Genomic DNA, 15,768 nt, shown 5'->3' with positions numbered 1-15,768 from the left:
ATAATAAAAAAAAATTACAAAAGCAGTTTTGGGTGCCATCTTCAAACAAGTTGGTAAGGAGACCAAGAGAAGGCTTTCCTATTGGGTGGGAAGTTAAGATCAGGTGTCTCCTATCCCTGAGGTCTTTGCCAAGTCTAAGGAAACTAATTCTAACTGCTAATTGTCTCCTGTGCAAGGAAAAAAAGAGAACATCTTACTACCATTATTATCATCATCATCATCATCATAGGTAAAACTGATCAAGTGCATATTCTATGTTGCTACTGCCATGCTAAGTCCTCTCCATAGAAGGAAAAGAGAGGAAGTGGGCTCACAGGATCTTAAGTTCTGAGGAATGTTAAGATACCTTAAATACACAGAGCAAGTATTTCAAAAATTCTTCTCTCCCTCAAAGGAAGAGACTAGAGGGAGAGATTACACTGTTTATAGGGGGTGGGGGTAGGGAAATGTGTAGAAAAACTGGAATGAAGTAATATTCTTCATGTTCTAAGCCTAATGAACAAGAAAATATTTTAAAACTATAATTATAAGTTTGAAATTTTGACCAAATTATTATCAGACACTCTAGAAAACGGACCTTAAAAAGTTTTTGAATCAATATTATTACCAATGTTACAAGGTAGCCATTCCCAAATTATTTGTGTAGAAATGCTCATAAGAAATATATCTGATTTTACAAAAAGAATATTGCTTCTTTGACTTTATAAACAAATGTTTCTAATTTTTCTCATACAAACTTACCATATCCTATAGGATTTGGCTGATATATTCATCTAAAATTTACAAGTGTCTGAAACAAATACTTTCAGTAACAAATAAGATAAATTACCTCACTTTCTTTCATGCATCAAATGTTACACAAAAAAACAAAAAAATTTACACAGAACTGATTTTAACGAGGATACAGGTGAAGAAATCTGTTCTGCCTTTTTATTCGCTGGGGTTCTCTTTAAAAAACTGTGCAGTTATAAAAATAGACTTTTTCAAGTAAGGCAATCCCTTCATTAAACTTCAAGGGTAGAAACAAAACTTACATTACAGAGTCAAATAATATTCCCAAGGTGACACAATTAATTGGTATAATAATTAAGGACACAATGTAATCAAGGTCTCCTGGAAGTAGTGATCCCCAGCTCAGTCCCAGTTTCTTTCCACTCAATCAAAGGCAAAGAGAAAAAAAGGAAAATTTTGAGTCCTATATATTTATATTCAGCAGAAAAGATATTAGAAAACACTGTAATTTTCATTTTATTTGAATGTTTGTCATATCATTCATATTGATTGAAAACAACTTACTTCCAATGCATAATATACTGGTTTGTCTCTGCCAAGTTTGTAAGCCACTGTGGTCAGAAGGCCATGTTCAGAAAATACACACTATCAGAAAGAAAAATAAAACATGTCAATATGGAGAAAATTAAAACATAGCATTTTTAAAATCTAAACTGACATAGTTTCATAATGCTATATGCTTTAAATGTATACAATTTTTATTTATCAGTTATATCTCAATAAAAATAATATTAGAAAAATCTTAAACTGATAGCTTCAAAATAATTTAATCAATAGGTCAATTTAAAAAATATTAGTCAAAATCATCAGTATTAAAAACACTTGAGGGGCTGAGGCTGTATCTCAGTGGTAAAGTGCTTGCCTCCCATGTGTGAGGCACTGGATTCAATCCTCAGTACCACATAAAAAATAAATAAAAAATACCATGTGTTCATCTACAACTAAATAAATATTTTTAAAAAACACTTGAGTTGTGCAAAAAGCTTATTGCTTATTCCAAATTAGATTTTTATTAGAAATCTGACAAGATCACTGTCTAGATTTCAACTAACACAATTAAAACACACACATAGGGGCTGGGGTTGTGGCTCAGTGGTAGAGTGCTGCCTAGCATGCAGGAGACACTCAATTCTCAGCACCAAGTATAAACAAACAAATAAATAAAGGTCTATCAATAACTAATATTTTAAAAAACACAGATACACATACATAGAATTCAAAGAACATAAAATGGTTCTTCCTATACAAAAATCATTCAAATGTCATGAGTTTCATCATTTTTATTGAACTCTAAGTTAAACACTGATAAAAGTAAAAACTTAAGTCTCAAAAGTCAATTAATAGCAAATTATATTCAAGCATTATTCATATGAACTTAAAGAAGACTGTCATCAATCTTTTTATTTAAAAGAAAAACCAACCTTATGGCCTGTATTACATAGTAAGAAACATCCTGTACCATACCTATAAGTGGAAAGAAGAATGAAGAGTATGACAATTTTATTTAAAACAAATGATAAAGTATTAACAGTACAAATGATCTAAACTGACATTTAATTTAGTACAACAGAAGTCATTATATTAAAGTTCTAGGCAAGTCCTGAAAGCTACCAAGTATCATATACCCTTTATGGTAGAATGTTTCAGAGATCAGTCTAGAAGAAAATTTACTTGGTATAATGAAACAAAAATGTAGCTATAGTATTTAGTACTTGGTCATCACCCATGGCTGTATTTACTTAAAAAAAAAGATTAAATTACAACAAATTCTGTGTTTCGTTGCAGTTATGTTACTAAGTCATGTGGAATAACACATCATGACTTAACAGCCACTCCACAATGGAGTTCACTAGCTTAGCTCTATCATTAATAGTTATTTTTAATATGCATTTTTTAAATTCTTTTTTAAGTAGGATACATTTTTTAGAGAGAGTGAGAGACAGAGAGAAAGAGAGAAAGAGAGAGAGAGAGAGAGAGAGAGAGAGAGAGAGAGAGAGAGAGAATTTTTTTTAATGTTTATTTTTTAGTTTTCGGTGGACACAACATCTTTGTTTGTATGTGGTGCTGAGGATCGAACCCGGGCCGCACACATGCCAGGCGAGCATGCTACCGCTTGAGCCACATCCCCAGCCCCAGTAGGATACATTTTGACATAACCACAAAAGCATGGAATATAATTTGCTCTAATTCAGTCCCCAGAACTTACCCCTTCTCCTTTCTCCCTCCCCCTGCTTCCCTCCCTCTACCCTACTGATTTTTCTGTAATATATATAAATATTATTTAATTAATGTCTTGATGTTGGGATACACTGTGCTCTATTCAGTTTGGTCATATTCATTTCATTGTGCTTCCCTTTCAATAAGTTAATAAACTGAGAAATGTCTCTATCTTCTGGCAGGGTAAGGAGACAAGGAGCAGATTAAGGAAAAGTGTAGCTGAAAAGCCAGGACAAGAGCAGCAAAGAAAGACAAACTATTCAAGGTCTACATTTCCCATTATTTCTGCAGGAGAGGGAATTATAACAGTGGTGGCATAATCAGAGCCAGAATGCAACACAGGTGATAGGGAAGAACAGAATTTCCTATGGCAGACTTATCAGTATAAGCTTTAGACTCTGCAAGGAGTCTGGCACTTGACAGTAATGAGTAATTTTGACTTGTGCCAGGCAGATAAGCAGTCCTAACTGATACCAGTAAGAGTCATAAAGAAACAGTTTTAAACTGAGATGGGGTAACAAGGGTAACCAATGGCTCTGCCCAAGCTTGGTATTCCCTCCCCTCAAGCCTTGCTGATGTGCACTGAGCTACCACAGTTCTCCGCTGGTGACATTCCAGCAAGCAGGACAAGGGATAGTGCTCAGTCCAGGAGATAGCAGAAGGGTCCCAACAGAATTTACTATCAGTCAACAGATTCATCAGCTACATTTTTCTTGTGCAACAAACATGAACCAGGGGCTGGGGATGTGGCTCAAGCGGTAGCGTGCTCGCCTGGCGTGCGTGCGGCGCGGGTTCTATCCTCAGCACCACATACAAACAAAAATGTTGTGTCCGCCGAGAACTAAAAAATAAAATATTAAAAAATTCTCTCTCTCTCTCCCACTCTCTCTTTAAAAAAAAAAGAATAACATCATCAAAATGGCAATATTACCAAAAGTTCTCTATAGGTTCAATGCAATGCCAATCAAAATCCCAACGGCATTTCTTGAAGAAATAGATAAAGCAATCATGAAATTCATATGGAAAAATAAAAGACCCAGAATAGCAAAAGCAATTCTAAGCAGGAAGTGTGAATCAGGAGGTGTAGCGATACCAGATTTCAAACTGTACTACAAAGCAATAGTAACAAAAACAGCATGGTACTGGTACCAAAACAGGCGGGTGGACCAATGGTATAGAATAGAGGACACAGAAACCAATCCACAAAATTACAACTATCTTATATTCGATAAAGGGGCTAAAAGCATGCAATGGAGGAAGGATAGCATCTTCAACAAATGGTGCTGGGAAAACTGGAAATCCATATGCAATAAAATGAAACTGAATCCCCTACTCTCGCCTTGCACAAAAGTTAACTCAAAATGGATCAAGGACCTTGATATCAAATCAGAGACTATGCGTCTGATAGATGAAAAGGTTGGCTCCGATCTACATATTGTGGGGTCGGGCTCCAAATTCCTTAATAGGACACCCATAGCACAAGAGTTAAAAACAAGAATCAACAAATGGGACTTACTTAAACTAAAAAGTTTTTTCTCAGCAAGAGAAACAATAAGAGAGGTAAATAGGGAGCCTACATCATGGGAACAAATTTTTACTCCTCACACTTCAGATAGAGCCCTAATATCCAGAGTATACAAAGAACTCAAAAAATTAAACAATAAGAAAACAAATAACCCAATCAACAAATGGGCCAAAGACCTGAACAGACACTTCTCAGAGGAGGACATACAATCAATCAACAAGTACATGAAAAAATGCTCACCATCTCTAGCAGTCAGAGAAATGCAAATCAAAACCACCCTAAGATACCATCTCACTCCAGTAAGATTGGCAGCCATTATGAAGTCGAACAATAACAAGTGCTGGCGAGGATGTGGGGAAAAGGGTACTCTTATACATTGCTGGTGGGACTGCAAAATGGTGAGGCCAATATGGAAAGCAGTATGGAGATTCCTGGGAAAGCTGGGAATGGAACCACCATTTGACCCAGCTATTGCCCTTCTCGGACTATTCCCTGAAGACCTCAAAAGAGCGTACTACAGGGATACTGCCACATCGATGTTCATAGCAGCACAATTCACAATAGCTAGACTGTGGAACCAACCCCGATGCCCCTCAATAGATGAATGGATAAAAAAAATGTGGCATTTATACACAATGGAGTACTACGCAGCACTAAGAAATGACAAAATCATGGAATTTGCAGGGAAATGGATGGCACTAGAGCAGATTATGCTAAGTGAAGCTAGCCAATCCCTAAAAAACAAATGCCAAATGTCTTCTTTGATATAATGAGAGCAACCAAGAACAGAGCAGGGAGGAAGAGCAGGAGGAAAAGATTAACATTAAGCAGAGTCATGAAGTGGGAGGGAAAGGGAGAGAAAAGGGAAATTGCTTGGAAATGGAAGGAGACCCTCATTGTTATACAAAATTACATATAAGAGTTTGTGAGGGGAATGGGAAAAAAATAAGGAGAGAAATGAATTACAGTAGTTGGGGTAGAGAGAGAAGATGGGAGGGGAGGGGAGGGGGGATAGTAGAGGATAGGAAAGGCAGCAGAATACAACAGTTACTATTATGGTATTATGTAAAAATGTGGATGTGTAACCGATGTGATTCTGAAATATTTGTAATGTTTTGAATAACCAATAAAAAAATAAAATTAATAAAAAAAAAAAAGAAAAAAAAAAAACATGAACCAAAGGCAATTTTTTCCTAATAAACATTTAGCCCAAGGTAATTCCATCTCTTCTTACCCAGACTCTTGGCTTGCATGATGAACAGGTGACACATTCAAGGAGCATAACACTAATGAATACCCAATTTTGTAAAGACACTTGCCAAATAACACCAGATACAGGTAATACATTTACAGGGGGCTGGGGTTGTGGCTCAGCAGTACAGCTCTAGCCTCACACATGCGAGGCCCTGGGTTCAAACTCAGCACCACATAAAAATAAATTAATTAATTAAATAAAGGTATTGTGTCCAACTACAACTAAAAATAAATAAATAAATACATTTACAAGTGAAAACACATAAATAGCTGTACCTTTATCTTGCCAAATTGCTTAAAAGGCTATATTGTATATTCCAAATTAACCTCTTAATAAAAATAAAATTTAGGGCTGGGGATATAGCTCAGTTGGTAGAGTGCTTGCCTCGCATGCAAAGGTCCTGGGTTCAATCTCCAGCACCACAAAAAATAAATAAAATAAAATAAAATTTAGTTATCATTTCATGGTGTTTTTTTCTTTTTGGGGGAGGTGATACTGGTACTGATATTTGAACTCAGAGGTGCTCTACTAGTGAGCTACAACCCACACTCCTTCAAAAATAATCTTATATTAAAATAGGGACTTGCTAAACTGCCCAGTCTGTCCTCAAACTTGTGATCCTCCTGCCTCAGTGGCTTGAGGCTAGAATTACAAGCATGTGTCATTATTTTCACGGGTGTTTTTGTCGGGGGGACACTCAGGGGCACTTGACCACTGAGCCACATCCCAGTCCTATTTTGTATTTTATTTAAATGAGTCAGGGTCTCACTGAGTTGCTTAGTGCCTCACTGTCGCTGAAGCTAGCTTTGAGCTAGCAATCCTCCTGCCTTTGCCTCCCAGGGGCTGGGATTATAGGTATGCACCACGATGCCTAGCTAATTCCATTCTTTTTAAGGGAAAAGCAGGTATCAATTTAGTGTCCGGCTAAACACCCTATTTTTAAATTTTTTTCAGTTAACACTCTGTTTGTTTGTTTCTTTATTGGGTGGGGTTACTGGGGATTGAACCCAGGGTGCTAAACTATTAAGTGATATCCCCAGCCCTTTTTTATTTTGGGACAACGTCTTGCTAAATTGCTGAGGGCCTTAATAAATTGCTATGGCTGGCTTTGAACTTTCAATCTTCCTGCTTCAGGCTCCTGAGCCACTGGGAGGGATTACAGGCATACACGACCATACCTGGTGGCTTAAACACTCTTTATACTAAATAGTTGTGTATAAGTGTTGAAGTGAATTCTTCAATTAATATACTTAGTAAATATAAGTTTTATCAATGTATGAAGAGATTTTTTTGGTACCTTTAGACTGTAGCTTTCAAAGCAGTACATGGGCAATTAATTTCCTCTTAAATTATATTATTCTGTCTTCTCAGTCATCAAACACATGTGAAGCTATCAGCATTTATGTGGTCTACATAACTTGTCTCAACATTGTACCATTTTAAATATCCCAAAAAGATATTGATTTTTCTAACTCTGCAAAGGTAAAGAAGATGGCACACAAGGGCAGGGCAAGTAGCCTTGAGCAAAGCTGGGAGGGAGGTAAAAGACAGTATTATACTAGTCAGTGTCCCTAGGGAGAGGAGGTTGTCTTCCTGAAAAATGTAATTTTTTAAAACATTTATTATTTACTTTCAGTTGGACACAATACCTTTATTCCATTTATTTTTATGTGGTGCTAAGGATTGAACTCCGGGCCCTGCATGTGCCAGGAAAGCACTCTACTGTTGAGCCACAACCCCAGTCCCTGAAAAATGTAATTTAATATTCAAAGAATCCATGTTCTTTCTAGAAAGATTGGGAAATACAGCTAAACTGAAAGACAAATTAGAAGCAGCCAAAATCTGTTCTCCCACCCTAAATCAGTGATGGGCTTTCCATTAAATTCTGTGCTGCCTGTCATTTTCTCCCTGCTGAGAATGGGAGAGATTAACTAATTGTTCAACCCTAATTTTTCCAGCCTCTTAGAACTTCATTCTGCCCATCATCTATCTACCATGTATTTTACAACTTCCATCTGTTCTCTGCTCAGACTCCAAAGGAACATTCTGTGGTCTTATTATAACTTAAAAATAAAACCAAAATTCCCAAAATGTTCAATAATTCTGTGAATGCTACAAACTTTGTACTTCTGTCACTATTCCTAAATGGTTGCATTTCTGGAAAACACATTCCATCACGTCTCTACTCACATCTCTTGTGACCATTTACAACTTAGCCTCCATCTTGAGCATTCTACTAAAACTTCCTTCTTGGAGATAACCAAATGAAGATCTAATTTCTACATACAATGGTCTGTTTTCAGTTCTCAGCCTCCATAACCTCTTTGTAGTACTCTGCATTGCTGACCATGCCTCAGTTTTAAATATCCCTACTGTGGCTTTCCACATTAACAAATACTGTATTCTACGTTTCTGAGTTCTCTATTCTGGTGCCTAATTGTCCTAAATATCTCCTTGACCTGTATACTTATTCTTGGTAATGTCACCTATACCTATTACTTCTTTATAGAGGAAATTTTTTTAAAAAATCTCAACTTTTATATTGAACTTTTTTGGGGGTGTTTGGGGATTTGAACCCAGGACCTCATGCATGCCAGGCAAGCACTTTACCACTGAGCCATATCCCCAGCCCTTTATATCAAACTTATTTCACATTTTTAAGTATTTGTGATATATTACCTACCTGTATCACAAACAGTAATACTCCTAACAGAAATTTTTCTACATGGACTTATTCCTTACTTTGGCTAAGCCTAACCACTTTGTCCTAGGACCTAGACTCCATAATTAATTTCTGCAGTGTTATGCACATCTACCTACAGTCTCCTTCTGTGTCCTCCTCTGGTGAGTCCATATCCTCATCACTGGGATACTATAGTGGCTTCTTCCTTGCCTCTTTGTCTCTTTTTTTCTTGTTTCTCCTCGCTTTAAGCCAGAACTGCCATATAATTAACTGAAAGTTCCCACCATCTCTCTACACACTTCAAAAGTTTCCCACTACGTATCAAGTAAAAGCTTCTTGGCTTGAAATTTGGGGCTTCATAACATGACCCTAATTCCATTTTCTACTACCTTACTCTAAGGTTCTCTACATTCTCTAAACTAAGACTTCAATTTCCCTATTATCATTGTTCAATGTTTTCTACACTCTCCAATTTGCTCATTCTGTAAAACATCTCGTTACTAACATAATCTTTTTTTAATATTTATTTTTTAGTTTTCAGCAGACACAACATCTTTGTTTGTATGTGGTGCTGAGGATCAAATCCGGGCCGCACACATGCCAGGCGAGCACGCTATCGCTTGAGCCACATCCCCAGCCCCTAACATAATCTTTTGTGATTTTTCTTCTCTTACTTTAAAACCCAATAGCATGCTGCATGTGGTGGTGCATGCCTGTAATTCTAGCTACTCAGGAGGCTATGGCAGGAGGATGGAAAGTTTAAGACCAGCCTCAACAACTTAGTGGGAATTTGCCTTAAAATATTAAAAATAAAAAAGGGGGACTCTGGCTGCAGCTTGGTGGCAAGGTGCCCCTTAGTTCAATTCCCTACTACTGACCCGCCCCCCAAGGAAAGAAAATAGAAAAAGAAATCTAAAAGCATTACTTCTAATTTTCTTACAGCACATAAGTTCTGATTGATATATAATTGTGTATCTGTGTCCTCTCTCTCAGAGAAAAAAAAATATAAAACCTAGGGTTTTACAATTTGTTATTTCCCTCCTCCAACCTGTAGTAGCAACAGAGGTACTCAAACATGTACTCCTTAACTTCACTGATTACACTTAAGGATATGGCTGATAATGCTTAAGGGGGAGAGAAATAAAGAAGGAAAAATAGGCTATTTCATTGGGTCCCTACCATGTGTTATCTATTATAGTAGGCACTTGACATACAGAGACAGCATCTGATTTACTAGCATTAGTGTTCCTGGCAGAGGAGGAAATAAGGCAAAGATATCCTCATTTTCTATGACTCCTCAAACAGCTGCCTGAAACTAGGATTCAGAGAATATGTTCCCTTACTCAAGCTGACATAAGTGCTCCTTGATCGTAACCTTACCAAGACCTGCAAAGAATTTTCATATTTCCCCATCCCCAAAAAATTCTCACATAAATAATGCTATACTCGTTACATGAGGACTGATGACCCTGCTGGACCACTGGACTATAAGAACATTTATTAAAATTGTTAGACATTCTATTATTATGATGATGATTATTATACCAGGGATTTAACCCAGGGGCACTTAACCACTGAACCACATCCCCAGCCCTTTTTTTATATTTTAGTAGTAACAGGGCCTCGCTAAGTTGCTGAGGCTGGCTTTGAACTTGTGATCCTCCCGCCTCAGCTTTCCCAGTCAATGGGTTTATAGGCGTGAGCCACTGCACCCAGCCATTCCATTATTCACTGAAGTAAAAACTGATGAGAAAATTAATAAATCATCATGAGAACCATTAAATATAAAGAGTCTTTTGCCTCTTGCTAGGTAAATAGAAATCTTTTCCACACATGGACAGTAAAGTATGGAGGGTAAGAGCCCCAGCTAAGGAATGAGATGACAGGGATGCAAATAATACATTTCACACTCATTGAATGTGTGATGCTGCGTAAATTAGTCCTCCTATTTAATTCTCAGTTCCCCAATTCATAAAATGATAATCATACAATATGTATGGATGAAATGATATAATGTCATTCAAATATATGGAACATTATATATAACCCAATAGCCATTGGCTGAGCCTGTGTTATAATCAGTATTACTTCAGCCTTTGGGGCATATCTATTTCTGTTCATAAATACATGTAATTGACAAGTGTTTTCTTTAAAATTTAAAAGATTACCTTCAAATACAATTAATGGTGTTAAAAGAAAGAGCACCAGACAGAGAAGATGTAGGCTTGAGATCTGGCTCTGCCTTTAAGTCAAGGCTCTGACCTTTCTCTGAGCATCCATTTTCTTACCCTAAAGTGGGTAAGGGGCTTATTCCAGACTCCACATGGGTAAGTAGTAAGGAGATAAGATTAGGAGAAAAATATTCTTCTCTACTTCCTTCATTCTTTCTACTTCTTGTCATAGAAGACACTTCAGATTAGGAGTAGGGGAAGCACAGTACCAGGAAAATAACCTTAAAAATATGAGCTTATGATTACATTGAAAACTTGTGTAGGAGTAATATGCTCAAAACTGTACTTTATTTTATGGCTCTACCTCACCTCTTCCCAGCCCTCTCTCCTGCCCCACCAATCTTCCCATAAAAAGGCAAGAATACTATGAACCTAAATTTAGTTCCTGTGGAGAAAAAGGTAATAAACTATAAACTCAGATCTTTCCAAACTGCACCAGTGTGTTTGCATATGGTGTAATGCATTTTATTTGAAGGAGACGAAGAAAAACAAATGGTAAAAAGAATAAATAAATAAATAAAAAGTACAGATTTGCTGGGCATAGTGGCCCATATCTTTAATTTCAGCAATTTCAGAGGCTGAGACAGGAGCATAGCAAGTTTGAGGCAAGCTTGGGCAACTTAAGAGATGTAGAGCACTCCTGGGTTTAATCTTTGTTATCACAAAATAAAATAAATAAGAATAATTTTAAAATTATGTATTCATATTGGAGAGAGTAAGGTATTGATTTTCAGTCTGGATGAACTTAAAAAAGTTTTTCTTCCGCAAAGCACCAAAGGAGAAAAAACAAACACACACCACAATGGTTTTTAAGTCTGTTTCTTAAACTCACGTGTTTTTGGCTTGTCCATCCTGGAAACACATTTGTCCCACCAAAGCAGCAGACTGGTCCCCCAGACACTGAAAGTATAAAATGATAGTAAAGAACACTAAAACAACATTACTAATTTCTTTCTTAAAAGAGTGACAGAATTTCTTTTTATTTATCGTTCTATCTATGCTTCCTGCATGTCCTCCATTTGGCCATTCCCCACATTTGTTAATACCCATACCCTACATTATAATAGGTATGGGAATCTTTCTTCAAAAGATTCTCAATGACTCACACTGTCACAAAAGAACAAAAATTAGCCAATTTTGTGACTCTCACTGGTTTTCTCCGGTTTAGGGAGAGGCTGACTGATTAAGATAGAGGAAGAAAACCACAACACAGAGGAGAGTGGGCAAGGGGAAGCATCATGGAGATGTTTGGTGACAAAACTTACCCCAGATATTGGCACACCTTCCAAGGCCCCAGCTTTCTAATAAAAATTTAAAAAAAGGATTATGAACAGTCACAAACTGTTGACTCTGCTAATATTATTGCAACAGGAATAGACATAAAGAGAGCAACGTGCCAGAGGATGTGGGCAGACAAGACAAAGCAAGTGTTTCAACTACATGAGTAGTACAGAGACAGATACTAGAAGTATACCTAGAACGATGAGAATAGACATGGTGCTGGAGAATGAACATGGAACACTGGATTGGTAGTCGGGAGACATGGGCTCTATTCTGGTTAGTTGGTGTTAGGGCACAAGCAGGCTGCTGAAACCTCTCTATGCCTCAACTTATTACAAAATTATATGATTAATATATCTTTTAAACAGCTATCAGACCAACATGGAATATATTTTTGGGGGAAGGCTGTATTTTTATCAACTCTTCTTTCTATTCAAGTTGCTCTTAAGAAACAAGAGTATACAGGTATTAGATATTTGTTCATAGCAAACATCATTCTTCAAATTTAGATAAGGAGCAGTTAAATTATGAAATGAATAATGGACTTTATTTTGATCAATATGACCAACATTCTAGGAAGAATACTGAGATTGAAGTGGCTGGTTGTGGATACTATAAATTTAATTTAAAAATTTACTATGGCTGGGGGTTTAGCTCAGTGGTAAGCCTTTGCTTAGCATGAGCAGGGCCCTGGGTTTCATCCCTAGCATTGCCAAAAACAAACAAAAACTACTAATACAAAGCACGTTTTATTGATTTTAAGGAATTAGGGGGATTAAGAAACATAATCCTTGAGGTAATGATGATGTACCAGGAAGAGCAAAGCTTTGGACTCACTCCTCTGCCATTTGTGATCAAGTCTCTTGGATCCTGGGAGTTTTGGGCACCCTATCTGTTAAAGTGAGGGTAAGAATAAAATCCTTCCTCATATAGCTATGATGACAAAGAAAAAATGCCCTCTAGATATCTGGTATTATTCTATTTCTTAAATGCCTTCTGTTTAAATTAAACACCCGCTACTTACTTGTAAAAAAATATATATTTTTCTTAGTTGTTGATAGACCTTTATTTTATTTATTTATATGCAGTGCTGAGAATTGAACCCAGTGCTTCACACATGCTAGGCAAGTGCTCTATGGCCGAGCCACAGCCCCAGCCCCAAGACCTGCTACTTTTATTTATTGTATATTTCTTTGAGAATCTGAACCTGGATACGAAGTAAAGCCTAAATTCCATAAAAAGGCTTAAACTAAATCAATAGAAAACCTAGGTTTTATGTCTTCTTTGTTTGTTTTGTGGTGCTACAAATGGAACCCAGGGCCTTGTGCATGTTAGGCAAGTGCTTTACCTCTGAGTTACACCCCTAAGAATTTAAATCTTGATATATTTAAATACTACAAGAAGTCCACTTGTACTTTTGAAATTATCAAACTCTCAGCAGGATCTATTGTGTATTCAGGCATGTAAAGCTCTCCTTTTTCTTCACAGTGGGGAGCATTTAGAGGATTCCCGGAGTGTCTTCTGATGAAGCATGCAGAAAAAGTGACAGTGCATTTCCAACTAACTCGTCTGAAAGTCTGCTTAAAGTATCATGTAAGATAGATGTTCAGGACATTTAAAAACTGTATCAAAATTTCCCTACTTTATGCTAAAGTCCAAAGCACATCACAACTGTGCTTTGTAACAGATAATATTAGAATCTCTCATTCCAGGAAACTACCTAAGTTCTTTTATTTTAGAACCATCACTCTCAGTCTATGAAAAACTTTTTAAAGAAATAAAAAAAAAAATTAAACTCTTTTAAAAAAATCTAAAATCTGACTAAAGCTTATAATATTTTTGGAGGGTCATGAACATTCTAGATCCATATATTAAGTAAATAGACTTCCACTTGTCTAAATATAAATGGAAATGCACTGTATCTTTTCCAAATGAATGGGTAGCATAATTGGTGGGGAACCTACTCACCAGGCTATGAGAGATTTTCTATAGTCAGCACAGGGGAAAAAGGGACAGAAGCACAATATTTTAAATGCAAGAGAAAACTAGGCCAGTTAAATGTTTTCTTTCAATCATTCTCTGAAACTAATTCTCAAGAGTAGTTTCTTTTTCTCTGATCCAGTTTGTGATAGCTATGAAACCACAAAAGTGCTTTTATTATAGATAAGCAGTGACTATGTTTCCCTTAAGAAATTCCATGTTGAATAAAAAACAGGAAAAAAAATGAAAAGAAGAATTCTGTGTTGCCTTAAAGCTTTATAATAAATGAAACAGTTCAGAATTCTTATTCAAGCTTTGTCCAGCACTTAGTGTTCAACTCCATGATTAGTAACTCTATAAATGGAATTTCTAATATTCTTCATGAAATGTCTACACAATCTTTTTGCACTTAATCTTAAATTTATTTTTTAAGTTTTATCATAAATTCCACGATATTGTGCTCAAATACCAGTTCAATCCTCTTAGAGGTTTTCATTCCTCCTTTGTTATCATAGACTCTCAATGATGCTGAGCACACTTTTTGCTAAAACTACTTTTTTCCCCCCGGGTTTCAATGAAAACAAAAGTAAAAATGTCCATTATGGATATCAGTTTCATTAGTCATCCCAATTCAAGACTAGATTCTCTGTTTTCAGTTTCTTCCATAAATTTTTCTCAGGCTAAGAATATAATATATAACAATGTTTTGGCTATTAAAAGAGATTCAACAGAAAAAAGAACACCATTAAAATGTGAACAGTTATTCTCTAAATTAAAAGCAGACATCACAACTACAAAACAGTTATTTGGATTGAAAGAATAAACTGGTTCAAACATTCCCACACCACTGTTCATACTTAAAAAATACTAATATTTTTCAAAGAAAAGCCAATTAAAGTTTATGAATATAAAATCAATTGGTAAGAAGAATTCTAATGTTTTTAGTTATAAACTATTTAAATAATATTAAATTCTTAGCTAACATACTACCAACTTTCACAGCAAAGTCACAAATCTCCAAACTATAATACAATATTGGCTGCTAAATTCTGAATGGTAAAGTATTTTAAAAAACAAAGTTCCCTCCTCCATTTATTTTATTTCATTTTTTACCATTAGGCCATAGATCTCAGAAGAACTCCGAACATTGGGAAGAATTTCCATTGGAATTCCAAAAAAACTGAAAAAGAGTAAGTTTGGGTATATAACAATTTTAAATAAACATCTAGAAACATATGTATATGGTCAAAGAAAAATTTAAATTAGAAAATGGATATATTTGAATATAGAGAGTAATAAAAATATACTTGAATATTCAATAATCTAACTTCATGCAATAGAACCAATAAAAATTTAAGGGCACACACAAAACCAAAGAACATTTCTAGAAGGACCAAATCCATGAAGAATAGTTAATTTGGCCTCTTTATTATACATGCATGCCTCTCTTAAAAAGACACAAAACATAAACTTGGCATATTGTAGTTGAAATATCAACTGTTAAATTTTAGTGCTTCACTGACATCTGAAAATAGTGTTATTTAGGTTACAAATAGGTAAAGTATTGGGAAAGCTATCCTTGGGACAAAACACAACTCACTCGCAGAGCTCTTTATCCCATTCCAAAGAATGAATGTTGAAAAGCATTGTCCTACTTGCATTCGTTACATCTGTACAGTGGACGCCTCCATTGACTCCTCCTGTCAAACTCTAGACAGGATAAAAAGCCAGGTTAAATTTGTACTTACTTGCTACTTAATTCACACATTGTTAAGGGCCACAATCAGCAACAGAGCACATAAAA

The 15,768-nt window shown here is 36.0% G+C and overlaps 1 protein-coding gene across 5 annotated transcripts in view; it reads right to left on the bottom strand.

Annotated features, from left to right (window-relative positions):
- Gk (glycerol kinase) overlaps nucleotides 1–15,768 on the bottom strand; it is an 81,809-nt gene that overhangs the window by 25,340 nt on the left and 40,701 nt on the right. For 3 of the 5 annotated variants that reach the window (XM_077107473.1, XM_077107475.1, XM_077107476.1), the window contains 7 exons: nucleotides 15,565–15,674; nucleotides 15,078–15,144; nucleotides 13,953–13,970; nucleotides 11,969–12,004; nucleotides 11,536–11,603; nucleotides 2,214–2,256; nucleotides 1,297–1,377 (listed from right to left, as the gene is read on the bottom strand). In XM_077107473.1, the coding sequence (XP_076963588.1) occupies nucleotides 1,297–1,377; nucleotides 2,214–2,256; nucleotides 11,536–11,603; nucleotides 11,969–12,004; nucleotides 13,953–13,970; nucleotides 15,078–15,144; nucleotides 15,565–15,674 (423 nt within the window). The remainder of the gene's footprint in view (nucleotides 1–1,296; nucleotides 1,378–2,213; nucleotides 2,257–11,535; nucleotides 11,604–11,968; nucleotides 12,005–13,952; nucleotides 13,971–15,077; nucleotides 15,145–15,564; nucleotides 15,675–15,768) is intronic. The other 2 variants (XM_077107474.1, XM_077107477.1) reach the window with 1 other exon arrangement.

This window comes from Callospermophilus lateralis, chromosome X (assembly GCF_048772815.1).
Source record: "Callospermophilus lateralis isolate mCalLat2 chromosome X, mCalLat2.hap1, whole genome shotgun sequence".
Lineage (NCBI taxonomy): Eukaryota > Metazoa > Chordata > Mammalia > Rodentia > Sciuridae > Callospermophilus > Callospermophilus lateralis.
The sequence above is the reverse complement of the archived record's forward strand: the minus strand, read 5'-3'. Positions and strand labels throughout refer to the sequence as shown.